The sequence below is a fragment of the Erpetoichthys calabaricus genome, chromosome 4 (genome assembly GCF_900747795.2).
Source record: "Erpetoichthys calabaricus chromosome 4, fErpCal1.3, whole genome shotgun sequence".
Taxonomy (NCBI): domain Eukaryota; kingdom Metazoa; phylum Chordata; class Cladistia; order Polypteriformes; family Polypteridae; genus Erpetoichthys; species Erpetoichthys calabaricus.
In genome coordinates, this window is record NC_041397.2 from 250,454,116 (window position 1) to 250,469,085 (window position 14,970).

General features: G+C 37.3%; 1 protein-coding gene across 1 annotated transcript in view; it reads left to right on the forward strand.

Moving 5' to 3' along the window:
- The window catches only part of il1rl1 (interleukin 1 receptor-like 1), a 28,564-nt gene extending 14,719 nt beyond the window's left edge, over positions 1–13,845 (forward strand). Inside the window, exons 7-9 of the mRNA XM_028801186.2 lie at positions 4,573–4,716; positions 11,481–11,645; positions 13,046–13,845. Of these exons, the coding sequence (XP_028657019.2) occupies positions 4,573–4,716; positions 11,481–11,645; positions 13,046–13,332 (596 nt within the window). The 3' untranslated portion in view covers positions 13,333–13,845. The remainder of the gene's footprint in view (positions 1–4,572; positions 4,717–11,480; positions 11,646–13,045) is intronic.
- The last annotated feature ends 1,125 nt before the right edge of the window (positions 13,846–14,970 follow it).

Genomic DNA, 14,970 nt, shown 5'->3' on the forward strand with positions numbered 1-14,970 from the left:
GCTGAGGTACAATAAACTAATCAGTGTTCAACGCAATAGCTTCACATGCTATTGGCAGAAATCTCTGGAAACAGGACTTTCTCAGTGTTTCTCTCACAGATTGATACATCATATTAATGAAAGTATAAATCAAAAATGCTTAATACAAAGGAAAAGTAAGTAATGTAACATTATAATAACCAGTAACGGCGCACTGCACAATAACGTGCAGTGAATACACTTGACTTGAGCATTCATAGTCTTCACACTCTTTCTTTGTACATTTAGCATTCATTTGCTCAGAGGTTGATGCGCTTGCTGCTTCCTGAGCAGCTCATTTTCTCCACCCTAGCGGCCCGCTTTGTCGGCATCTTTTTGCGTGAAAACTGATTAAGTTAGTGTTTGTGTTGCAATTACTTAGTACGTTTTCATTAATTTTTCACTTAAGCTGGCACTTAAGTCTTCAATCTGCCTCAAGAATGATTTAAGATATGAATAGTTAGGGGAATTGACGGCAAAGGTGGTAGGGATGAGAACGGCACCCGTACACATGCGTCACACGGCTGCCCTGCTGGCCGCTGCCGAGAGTTGATTCTACAATAAAATAAAATAAAAAGAGGAATAACCTTGGAGGTCAAACATCACCCCTAAAGCGGATAGTAGATGTCACGTAGTATATGTGTACCAAATTTCAGGTCAATAGGTCAAACGGTTTGCGAACTACAGGTGACTTAAAATCCTGGACAGACAAACGAATAGCCATGGTGGTGTATTATATATAAAGATAACAAGTAGAAATAAATGTATCTTGCATATGAAAGGATTGTATTTCATGACCAGGTTATGCATTATGAGTTATGAGTGGCAAGCGTGTTGTTCATGTTCACTGCTGCTCACACAATGAGCAACTCCTATTAACAGACCCCACAGATAACACTTTGTCACCCTGCATTGTTCTACAAACAGGGCAAAAAACATTCATGTCCTGAATAGGACAAAAAGCCTGCCATTCCACTGAATGAAAGGAGAGTTCCTTCAAGCAGCTTTTTATGTTTTTGACAGCAAGCATAACTTGACTAGGCTCTCACATTTGAGTCTTGTTACAGTGGGTCACAGGAAAGGTGGCTTGTTTCTAAGGAATGCATGAGGTGGGGATAAATGGATATGATAATATACTACAATATACCTGTATTTCAGAGTGATGTGTTTGAATTCATGCATTCAGCACAAGTGTCTTGGTTTTCATTTTTTCTCATTTTTGCAGGATTTAAAGGAATATAGAAGCAATGTATTTTATCAGTACTTGCATTGCTTTGAGATATTCACATGGGTGGCTCACTGTTTACCACTGCTTCATTAATTCATTTTCTAAGTGTTCTGCCCACATTTAAGTTGAGCATTAGGTTTTATTTTACTTTTCACAGTGTTACAGGGAACAGAAAGCATGATATGAAACGTTGAATTTTCAAGCATTGTCATGTGAAAATGAACTTCCTTGGCAGATCAGAAACTAGATTACTGTCTTCCCCTCCACCTGACAAATGCACTTTGAAGACTGATATATACTTGTAGTGGGGTAACAAGTCGGTGCAGGAACTGTAGGTAAATGGGAGCACAAGGCCCTTTGAAGACCCTGCCAAGCCAAAGGTGATATGTATTGTCAAGAGCCAGATTACTTACTTTGCAGTGCCAATGCAAAATCTGGTACTTGTACTGTGCGTTGTGTGTCTGCAGCGTGTACCAACCATCTATTAAATATGAGCCCCAGCACAGAAAGGAGAAACCTATTCCTATATGTATTCAGATAGCACCAGGCTGTCCCCGGATAGGGACAGTTAAGAAGCTGCCATTCAGTCCTAAAATTGTAAAGCCAGTAGTAGATCTACTGCTGAAGGGGCAACAGGGGACAATAATTAGAGTTCCATCTTGATGTCTCTGTTCTTAATGTTGACCTGCCCCTGGCCCAGATGTAAGTCAGAGCAGTACTGCAAGTGATGCTAGAAGGAGAAATAAAGCCACCTTAGAACCTGAATCTGGTAAACTTGGAGTTGGGAGGATAATCTTTTACAAGAGCTCAAATGGTGGGAGAACAAAGGGCCAGGGGTGTATCGAGGGATGTACAGAAGGTGTGAGACAGGAGTGCTTGTGCAGTACTGTGGTAGGGGATGGGTCAGCTACCCCACTAAATATACACAGGACTGTCCTGCTTAGGTTGGCCCAGGGAGCGAATCAGTTTGTTATTTTTCCCTTTGCTCACCATATTCTTTATGTTGTACAGTTGTTGTATAACTCTTCATTGTATGTCTGTATTTATTGCAAGTAAATTAGTATTGTGCCCTCCTTTGTCTTGTTCTGGGTTTAGGTGGATGATATTAGAGCACCTCCTACTGTCCATATACTGAATTTGGAATTTAACCCATCCATCCATCCATTTTCCAACCCGCTGAATCCAAACACAGGGTCACGGGGGTCAGCTGGAGCCAATCCCAGCCAACACAGGGCACAAGGCAGGAAACAATCCTGGGCAGGGTGCCAACCCACCGCAGGACTTGGAATTTAACATTAGTAGAAAATTATTTAATAAAGAGAAAACACCTACTAATAGTTTATTTAATCTTCTTGTACCCAGAAGATTACCACAATGTTGAGTAGAAGAATCCTCCACTGAAACTGCTTGTGACATTCAGCCTCATTGTTCAGGCGTGTTCTTTGTCAACTTTGTTTGCCCACCCCAACTGACTGTTCATTTTCATTGGCCCAGCTGGCACATCCACTGTTTAGTCCGAAAGTCTGCAATACCCTAGACTATTCACATTGGGCACCTACCATGCAACTGTCTTTTGGAGAAGGAATCCATCAAAATGCAAACATGATTATTCACTTTTTCAAAGTTTCTGCAAGCTTTAAATCAAGTACTATCTATATACTGTATAATGATATACAGTAGTTTATGAGATGGCAGCATTTGTATCTTGAATTCTTTGTACTGTTAATTTTTTTTACATTTGAAATATACTGTATGACAGTGTAATCTAATAGCTAAGATACTGAATTTAAAATCCTAACATTGCTGCTTGAGTCCCATTATACTGACTCAAAAAAATGACAGGAGAGCATTTTAGTAAGCAGGAGCAGGAAATCAGATGTAGTCAAAAACATTCAAAGTTCATAGCCCAAAAAAATCAATCTGTCCAGTCGCATAACCCAATACAAAGCCCAAAAATTTTACCCAAAAAAAATTGTTGCCAAACAATTTAATTACTTGAGAAAAAGCAGATCAAAATCACACACTAACCTTTTAGAGGTTTATCTTTAAAGTCAGATAATTATAGTTTGACCTTTATATGGTTGCATTTCTGATGCTCAAATTTTGTGTTTTGGTTAGCCGTGCTAGTAACAGTAAGGCTACTGGTAAAAATAACAATGTCAACAAAAAAACAACATGGCCTCATGGCAATACACAAAAATAACGTAACACCATTAAATAAATTTTATTTGTAAAAATAAAACAGAAAATTGAAATTCTTGCCTTCAAAAACCCCAGATAAGAACAAGAATTATTGCAAAATATATACTGTAAATGGAGGCTGAGAAAATTTAAAACTCAAAAAGAATTGTATTACATTTTGTGTGTGCTTAAGCAAATTCACTAACATGGTTATGCCCCAATTGTAAAATTAAAAATTGTACATGTACTAGTATATTCTGAATATTGCCTAGTACATGCATATTAGAAATAATATGAAAAAGACAAATACATATACAGTACTTGTACTCTCTACTTAAAAGGGCAGCTGGTGCCATCATGAATCCTGGTGGCTGTTTGCATGTTCTCCCCATGTCTGCATTGGTGTTCCTCTCACATCCACAAAAATTAATTGTTGATTATCAATTGGTCCTTTGTGTTTGTTAATGCACCTTGGTGTTTTTCCAGCCTTGTACCCAGTGCTTCTAAGATAAGTTCTTATGCCACACAACCCTGCACTGCAGCGATTTTTATGTATGTCATTTTGTTATTGAAAGTTAGGTCTAGTTTTTAATGACTAAAATGTATGTTCTGTTTAGTGGTAGTGGCTGTTTCATTTAGCTTTATTAATGGTTATGAAGAATGTAGGCCTCCGTGCATTGATTGAACATGGACACCAACTACAGATCAAGCTTCTTTGTCCAGCCTGGCCCCAAATGTTATCAAATAGAGGGCTTGTTGTGGGCACTGAGAGCTAGAGGCATGCCATGATCTGAAATCAGTAAATGAAGTATATCTGTTTTTTCAATCTGTAAGTCTCAGCTAGCTTTGAAATAACACGTTAGGCTCCTAAGTCTTTCTATAGTGCCATATTGCTTTGTCTTTGTCTTGGCACAGAAAGGCTGCAATCTTAAAGAACAAATTCACAAAGAACATGTACCTACGCTGGAAAAAATCCATTATACCTTCAACCTGCTCTCTACAGTGAGAAGACAACATTTTCCTAATTTACGGTGCCTTTTTCTCACGAGCCTAGTATTACAAGTACTTTCACTTGTCTGTTTTTAATAGATCTTCTCCTTTTCATCACATTTTCCACTCTAATTAATACTTTCTTTTTTTAACAGAGGGAAGCAAGGCTCACTTTGTGGTAACATTTTTTGGGGTTGCCACATTAGTAATGCTCTGTGCAGCAGTTTTGATAAAGTATTTCATGATTGACATTGCACTGTTCTTTCGGAGTTTGTTTAAATCACGCTCACATCAGCATGGTAAGAACAAAATGTTTTATTTTAACAATAATAATAAATGTCAAATGATGAATGTCATGTAAACATTACTAGAAGTATAAATTCCAGTAATTTACAAAAAATGCATTGTCTTTCCTTATGTACTACACAAATTAGAAAAGGCTCTCCCATGTATTTGTTACTTATGCTTCTGTAACACCTCCAATAAGTCATTTACAGTACATGCTTTATTATTTCCATAAGCAATATTTAGAAAATGAAGAAGTGCTAAAACAATGCTAACCAAGTGTCATGTGAGGCTACCACTATACTTCTAGTCACAGAAGGACTGTCCTAGCCTCAGAGATAATTTCCTTATTTAGTCAGAAATGACTTATGAAGGGTGGCTTTAAAGCCATCTCACAGAGTAGGGAGGTGAGTGAGTATGGGTAAATCCACATGCTGGCTCGAAGCCTTTGCAGAGACACATCTATCAGAAGCGAAAACAAAGAAACATACTCTGGTTCTACCACCTTGGATGGAGATTAAGGGATGACTGACTCAAAATATAGATGCATTACATTACTAAAATAAATCTTAAATAACGGCTATTGTTTTTAATTTAATTTTTTTTTTTTAGTAACAGACAATGTAAATATGTTAAAAATCAGTGGATAAATTCTTCTTGCCCTAAACAACTCTTTGTTGCCCCTCACCAATCCATAAAACAGAGCAGACTAATCATTCTGGACTGGCATCAAGGGGCAGTGCCTGCCATATCATACTGCCAGGTCAATAAATAATTTTTTTTATGACAAAGAAATATTGTTTTGTATTTAAAAAATAATATTTATACTATAGTGTTAATGTAAGGTTATGTCAGCATGCATCTGCAAAGAAAAAAAGTTAAAGGTTATTTCCACCCTGAACAAAAACGATGACAGTGTCATTGGCAAAGCACTGACGGGAAAAACCATTAAACTGCATGACAGGCCCTAGTGAGGTGGTGTACAGAAAGAAAAGGAAAGAACTCAGTACCAATCCTTGAGGGACCTCTATGTTTGCTTGATACAACCTTGACATCGCACCTCACCAGGGCCTTCGTGTATAAACAGTGTGTACACACAAAAATGTTGCGCACGCCCGCTCCCATGCTCACATCACGATATATAAAAACTGAACTTGGTGTAAAGCCACGCACATTCTCACGCCAGCCTTCCCCCTTGTGTACGCACTTTTCTGCACAGATGTGCAAACTGGCGGCACCCAGTATCAAAACAGTACTGCTGTTTCTGTGTTGTCTCTCTTTTTTCAGATTTGCATCAGCGACACGGAATTCATCAAATACACCAAAACTGATTGCATATTTTTCACAAATTTAATTCACTTGACTGTAATCATTCTGTACCAATATAATGATGCACGCAATAAACAAACTATTCCAAATACCATAGCTGCTTCAGTGCTGTTACTCTTAGTGCACCACTTGGAGTATTTTAACCCATTGTATGTGTGTGTGGTATCATAGCTGTACAGCAGCTGATCGGAAACATTAACTCTGTTAAGATTTTTCAGGAAGACAGAAGTTTCAAGCTAAACTTGGGATACCTGCTAATCCTAGCACTAGAGAGTGTCGATATGTCGCATGTTCATTAGCACATGCAAGTACGAATTTCACTGTACTCTCTACATATGACCTTCATGACCCTATAAGCTTATAAAGCTTTGGTTTATACAAAGTTTTGGAAACTTACAGAGCATGTAACATACTACATCTTTTATAGTAGCAGTGCAAATTGCTTCCAGTTCTGGATGAGAGTACACTGTGCACAATTTGGTTGCCGCTTCTTACTAGTGTCTTTTTGCTCTGTTTTGCTTTGTTGCTGTTACTACATCCTCTGCCTTGCTTGTGCTTTTAATGTTTTATGGACGGATACTCACTGGATTCATACTGGTCCTTTTGTAAAGTTTTATTCCGTTCGCTGCCTATATTCCACGAGCCCTCTCCCCTGTACTCTCCCTGAGCCAGCATGGTTGGTGAGTAAGTCTTTACTTTCTTAGCTGACTTTGTTTTCTGCTCAAATAGAGTTAGTTTGTGGGTTCTGGCTAATGTGGTGGTAGCTGTTACTGCTTTTTCTGAAGATGATTACCTACTCTACATAACACAAATGTGCACTTACCGTATGCACCCCAGACTAGATACGATGACTTACAGCTTATGTATGGAGCTTGGCATTGCTCGTCTGTGGTATTTACACCGCTCCTCTCGGCGTCATTTTAATATCACCTCTGCATCCGCCGACACTATTTCCACGATTTGGTCTGTTAGACCTGTTTTCTCAAAAAGACAATCCGCAAGACAATGGAGTAGGCAGATGAATTGGCTGAGACACCTGCCGCAAATGCCGGACTGGAGTAACCAAGGATTACAATCTGACGTAACTCTCCACTGTGCGCTCCTGAACTGCAGATCAGTAACTAATAAAACTACTTTCCTTAATGACTTCTAAAAAACTGGACATGTTGTTCCTTGTAGAAACATGGCAAAATCCAGGTGATTACTTACAACTAAATCTGCTTACCCCCACTGTCTAAACCCCATCTGACGGGCTGAGGTGGTGGATTGGTGGTGGTTCAGCATGATTGTCTTAAAGCAACCACTGTTGATTTTCACAACATTACGTCTTTTGAATACCTGGTTGTTAAAATCATTGGAAAGGCTTCGCTGCACATTATATTAATCTACAGACCTCTTAAACTTCAGCTGGATTTTTTCTCTCAACTTTATGAAATACTCACTCTTGTCTGTGGCATGTCTACTGCTGTTATTATACTTGGTGACCTTAATATTCATGTGGATTCTGACAGTCCATCTGCTTGTGAGCTACATTCAGTACTGGATTGTTTCAGTTTTGTGCAGCATGTTGGTTTTTCAACCCATTCTAAGGGCCATATTCTGGATCTTGTATGTTCCACTGGTCTGCAGAATGTCTGTACATCTGGTACTGTTATTGGTATCTCTGATCACAAGCTGATTGAATTTAGCTTCACTTATCCCCTCCCTAAAATAAGTCTAAAATCTAAAATAACCTATTGTAATATCAAGAACATTGATCAGTTATCCTTCTCTATGTCTGTTGGTGCTTCCTGTCTCCATGATGTTTCTGGGTTGTCTTGCCCTGTGCAGATTTTATCTCTATATGCAGTAATTCCACATTGTCACAAATTTTGGATCATTATGCACGTATTAAATCCTTGGTTGTTCTTACTACCTGGTCATCTCCATGGTTTACAGCAGAATTGCGTACCATGAAACAAACTGGTCGCTGCTTGGAAAGGCTCTAGAAGAAGACTGGCCTGGCTGTTCACCCCCAGCTTACACCGAACACCTGAAGGAATACAGATGTGCCTTATCGGCGGCACGTTCAAAGTACTATTCCACTCTTATTGACTTTGGTACTTGTCGCCCTAGATCTCTTTTTAATACAGTTAAGAGACTTTGTCAACCTGCTGTTGAAAATCCTTATTTCTCTGTTGAGCACTGTAATCTATTTTTGGACTATTTTCAGTCAAAAATTATGACCATATATCAAAGTTTCTCTATTAACCATTCCTCATCTCTGTTGACTGATTCTACTTCTAAATCTACAGTTTATTTATCTAAATTTAACCCCACTACACCAACTTATATTGCTGAAGTAATATCTAAATTAAATCAATCTACCTGCCACCTAGATCCTGCCCCTACTTTACTAATTAAGGCTTGCACTGACAAACTTTCTGCCCCCATTTCTCCCTTTATCAACTGTAGTTTCTGCACGTGTTGTTTCAAGTGATTTAAAAACTACTGCTGTAACCCCTGTTTTAAAAAAACCTGGCTCAGATCCCTTACAGCTAAAATTTTATCGACCAATTTCTAATCTCCCAATTATGACTAAGATCTTAAAAAAGGTTGCTGCTGCTCAACTCAATGATTATTTAAATTTGCATAACCTGCCTGAGCCTTTTCAATCTGGATTCAGAGCCCAACATAGCACTGAAACTGCTTTACTTAAGGTAGCCAACGACTTACTTATAACCGCAGATTCTGGGATGGCCGCTATTCTAGTTCTTCTTGACTTGAGCGCAATGTTTTATACAGTTAACCATAACATTTTACTGTCCTGACTTTCAGCTATTGGTATCTCTGGCACTGCTCTTTCTTGGTTCACATCATACCTCAGTGATCGCCAGTATTACATCTTCATTAGGGAATATAAATCTGCCACTACTTCATTCACACAAGGTATCCCTCAAGGGTCAGTTCTTGATCCAATCCTCTTCAACATCTATATGCTCCCATTAGGTGAGATTATGCGTCGGTATGGTCTGAGCTTCCACTGCTATGATGATGACACACAACTTTATGTAAGTGTTGATGCAACTGCAACATCTTCACCTATTGCGCTGACTGACCGCATTCGGGAAATCAATCATTGGATGACAGATAATTTTTTTACAACTAAATCCTGATAAAACAGAAATCTTATTAGTTGGTATATAATCTGTCCTCTATACCCTTCGTGGGCTAAAAGTTGATATTGATGGGATCCTCGTTCAGCCCTCAGCATCAGTCCGTAATTTGGGTGTCATCTTTGATCAGCTTCTTATTTTTCAGTCACACATTAGCTCAATAGTACAGACAGCCTTTTTTAATCTTCGCAACATTGCTCATCTGCATTCTTTCCTCAGTGTGAAAGATACTGAAACACTCATTCACACTTTCATCACTACCCGTCTGGACTATTGCAATGCTTTGTTTTATGGCCTCCCGACGAAATATATCAATAGATTACAATATGTTCAGAATTCTGCAGCTCGTTTACTTACACACACTAAAAAATCTGCTCACATCACTCATGTCCTGTATGATTTACATTAGTTACCAGTTTCTTCAAGAATCAAATATAAAATTACTCTTCTCACCTTTAAAGCCCTTTATGGGTTAGCCTCTCATTATCTGTCAGAGCTGCTGCTTCCTTACACTCCTGCCCATGCATTACGATCATCGGATGCTAAGTTACTTACTGTACCTAAATACAGGTTAATAACAATGGGTGGCAGAGCTTTCAGAGTGATAGCCCCTAAAATTTGGAATTCTCTCCCTCTCAGCCTTCGTAAGGAAAAATCTAGTATTAATTTCAAACTTCTGTTAAAAGCACATCTTTTCAATGAGTATTATTCTTTTTCATGTATGTAATTTCTACTGTCTTGTTAATGTGTGTATTGAATTGTAAAGTGTCCTTGAGTGTATGAAAGGCGCTACATAAATAAAACTTATTATTATTAAAACTTATTAATGACATCACACAATAGGGACCTCATCACTAAGAATGTGTTTGTTGTTTCACATAATTTGGCAGCATTCAAAGAAAATGGTTGTACTCATAGAAAATAGGCAAACAATATGGAGATGTAAGGTCACAGAAATACCAATAAAAAATATAAATTACACTAATAACATTCAAACTTAAAGGAAACAATAACAGCATAATTTCAGAACATTTTGTTCAAACAAGATGTTAAAAGAATCCAATTTAACTGATTTATAGTTAGTGGCACACATTATAGTTTGTTTCTTTTATAGGTAAAACAAAAGAGTAGTTGTCATTAGCAAAGTCCTGAAAGCTAAAGTCATAAGAACGTTCAATAAACACAAAATGGCAGCTGCCTTGAAAAACATAGTTCAGAAGATGGTGACTGAAATAATGAAAAAAAAATATTCATAATAAAAAAATAAGAATTTATACCATGTAAAAATCAAAACTAAAAGCGACAGAAGATGAACAATGCATTTCTCACAATAATACTATTTTTTATTGGCGGAGATTAAAATCAAATTGTTAACCCAACTTGTAATCAGAATGAGATATGTTCAGAAAAAAATATTGTAAAGACAAAAACAAAATTTGACATTCCCAGACATTTCAAAGCTGATTCCTGAAATTGATATATATTTAAATAAAATAGCTTTCTTGACATCAAATACTCAAGCATCAAATCATGCATGTGCACCAGAAAAACATTTGTGTTCTGGCAAGGTAAGAAAATACTCAAGCAGTCTGATAATGTCATCAAAATAGAAAATATAAGTAACTGTGTATAAAAGAGATTTTTTAATAAATCCATCCATCTTGAAAGCCAATCATACCTAGCTGATTTACAGTCAGCTCAAGACAGAGCACTGGCAGAAAAACCCACTCAGACATTTTCAACATATAGCTATTGTGGAAGCGGAGAACAAAAGAAAAGTTGGGGTCAGCCCGTTTACTGCTGATGTCCAGAAAACCAAACAAATATGAGCGCACAGTGCTGCAACAGACAACAGATGCAAAAGCTGCCTCTTTAGCCTTAACAGCTTCTCAGAATACTCAGCTCTGTTGAGCAAGTCTGGGTCTGGGAGCTTGTTCATGCAGGATGTAGTTCCTCCAACTGAGCCGCCATCTGTCTGGAGTTCTCGCATTTATTTATACTGTCCTGACCAGAAGGGGTGTAGCTTAATTAACGGGGGACATTACTGGGGAGCTCTCCATGGACTTTCAAGAAAATCTCAAAAAATATGTAAGGAAAAGCTAAATAAAATGTAATATGGAATCATGGATAATAGGAAAAGATACTTAATAAGCACATGTATATAATAATAATCATTAAAATAAAAGTATTGCATTATTTAAAAACAATTAGCTTGTGATTTCAGCAAAAGAATGTTTATATCTCTGTATGTTTCTAATTATGTATTTCATATCCATTTTTGTTTATCATTTCAGATGGAAAAATATACGATGCTTATATAACATATGCTGCTGAAAATCTACAAGAATCTTTCAAGAAAACAGTTAACAGATTTGTGCATGAAGATTTGATAAATGTATTAGAGAAGACATATGGCTATAAGCTTTTCATTTCTGGAAGGGATGATCTACCAGGAAATGGTAAATTTAATAATCTGAGCCGTATAATCTACAGTATGTGCTCTCACTAAAATTCATTTTAGAATTTGACGTAGGAGAATATATACATTTTTATGCCACATCAGCTAAGAACTGTCCTATATCTGATCATTACACAAATCACAAAGAAAATATTTTTTAATCTCAACAGTGGTTGAACGAGGTTAGTACACATACACAGAAAAAAACACAATAAAAAAGAAACCTTTTAATGGATTTTAAAAGTGCAGCCTGCATTCTGAAAAAGAATAAGCCTAAGGAGAATTTACTGGACAAACAACCAAGAAAACAGATCGAATTTATCCTGCTCCCATTGTTAAGAATTAGGAGCTAGAAAATGAACACCAGATGACAGTAAAAGAAAAACAGAATTAGAAGATAATTTTATAAAGGAGCAAAAAGGGAATTAAATATTCTAGTTTATTTATTCACTCTCCAAAGCTAATCATTTTAATACAGAGTTACAAAAGGACAGGAACCAACAATGGACAAGATGCCATCTCATATTTAGAAGACACTCACGCACACATCAGGCCAGCTGGAGTATTAGGTTAGGTAAACTTTATTATCCCAGAGGGAAATTTGTTTGCAGCACAAATGTACAAAACATAATGCATTGTTACACACAGTGCAAGTGCTAGGTTTTTTGCACCGACTGTTCGGTAGCTAACCCATGTGGCTGGGTTTCCACCCCCCATTATGAACTGCACCCTAGGCAGATGCTTAAGTTGCCTTAATGGTGGCACCGGCCATGATTACACAGATAACAATAAAATAAGTCAAGACACAACAAGTGATAACCAGTGTTATCATAAGGACACACACCTAAGATTAGGACTGTGAGAAGCTGAACCCAGGACTTTGGAGCTGAGATGCAGCAGGGCAAACCACTGCACTCAGTTCAACTTCCCAGTTACTTTCTGGGTTTCCTTGTTTTCCGTGTTTCTTATCACAGTCACAGTGATTCAATGACAGTGATTTGCCTAAGTTTTAAGAGCATCCTATTTGTTCATGTACTAGTATTTGCCTATATATGTGTCTCTGCAGTTGACTTTTTCTTGTATCTACATCCACATTTCCCAGTTAACATGCCTTGTCCAGAAAAGCCCTGAAGCCGACACAAAGGGCAGTGCTTAACTGGTATTATTGTGTGGTATTATTTAGTAAGTGAAGGCCAAATGTACCTGGTAGTGGGTAGCATTTCATGTGATTTGTAAAAATGTTCCTTTTGATTCTATCCATTTGCACCATTTCACAATTCTTAACACAATAGTGTAATATCATCTATCCTCATTCTATCAGTAAGATTATTAACATATCATTTAACCTTAGCATGTATGAAAATTGACCAAAAACTGTATATTTTCCATTCTTATTGACAGATTATGCAGAAGATATTGGAAGAAACCTACAGATCAGCAGATGCCTCCTTATTATTTTAACACCTTCAGATTGTACAAATGTCTATGCTCAGCAAGTGGGATTGTTTAATGCTCTTCTTAAAGACAGTATGAGGGTAATACTAATTGAGATGGAAGGGTTGAGCGGCTATGGAGAGCTCCCTGAATCTCTGAACCACATTATCCAAAAAAGGAAACCTTTAAAGTGGAAGCAAAAACAATCAGCAAACTCAAGGTTCTGGAAACATCTTAGATACCAAATGCCCTAAACTCAAAACAAGGGTGGGAGATCTCAAAATGAGTCTGTAAATTGTGCAAGCTTTTGAAATGTAATGTACTTTGTTTTCATTTTTTTGAGGAAGAATTCTTTTAGGTTTGATTTGATTTCTTAAAGTGAACTTCATAGCCCTTTGATCCTGAGCTGAGCTAGTTTCTCTATGGAGTATACAGTATATGTTCATTTTATGTTTGTGCGGAGTCCTCCACCACTTCCTAAAGATGTGTTGTCAAATCAGTTATCAGGTTCAAAGTCTCCATTATACTTGTGTGTTTCTACATATGTGTGCCATGATAGACTTCCATGCCTCTCAGGGTTGTCCTAACAGCTGTCATGGCAGAAATAATTGTTGACTTCTGGTCACCTGCACAAGAAGAAATGAGCTTGTGAATGGATGGAGGCATGGATAGCAGGCACACTTGTCTTCATAAAGGTTTTGGCAGAAAGAATTTCAATCAGCGCTCTGTGTTCTTAGTTTGTCAGCATACATTTTTCTTGTCATTAGATAGATAGATAGATAGATAGATAGATAGATAGATAGATAGATAGATAGATAGATAGATAGATAGATAGATAGATAGATAGATAGATAGATAGATAGATAGATAGATAGATAGATAGATAGATAGATAGATTATTAATCCCAAGGGGAAATTCATATACTCCAGCAGCACCTTACTGATACAAAAAACAATATTAAATTAAAGATTGATAATAATGCAGGTAAAAACAGACAACAACTTTATATAATGTTAACGTTTACCCCCCCCCTCCCCCCCCCCACCCCCGGGTGGAATTGAAGAGTCGCATAGTTTGGGGGAGGAACGATCTTCTCAGTCTGTCAGTGGAGCAGGACAGTGACAGCAGTCTGTCGCTGAAGCTGCTCGTCTGTCTAGAGATGACACTGTTTAGAGGATGCAGTGGATTTTTCATAATTGATAGGAGCCTGCTGAGCGCCCGTCGCTCTGCCACAGATGTCAAACTGTCTAGCTCCATGCCTAGCTACATGACCAGTTGGAATGTTTTTAGAATCTGGATATTATGCTTTTGCTTCAGAAGTTATATTTTAATAGTATTCAACATGTAAGCTTTTTACAGTGCAATAAATCATCAAGCAGATGATAACAGTGTAAGCTAACTGTCCTACAGAAAATGTCTGTGAGCTCAGCTGGTTAATATGTTTGAGGGATTATTCTGTGGAGGGGCTGCAAGTGCATCATACTTATGTCATAGTTTCACCAGCTTCCCTAGATTTATTTTCTCTTCTTTTTATTTGCCGTTTATTTTTTTATGAATTCTTTTAAATTTATTATATATTAAATGTTTCTATTTTTAATTTTATATTGTACTATATTCTATTTAGTATTATCTTGTTTATTAATTTTATATTGTCCTCTGCTGTTAATTTCATTAGTTAGTGTCCTTCTCATTTGCCTATGTGAGCATATTAGCTCTTGATTGTGTTGTTTGGCTCATTTTGGATATCTCTTGATGCTCCTGTAATCCTTTCTTTTGTATTGTGTGAATCTTTAGTTCACAATGTTTTACTGTATAGTGGGCCAGGGGTTTTTATACTTTTGAGCCTTATTACCTTGGGTTTTTTGAGTGCACAGGCAGAAAACCTGCTTTT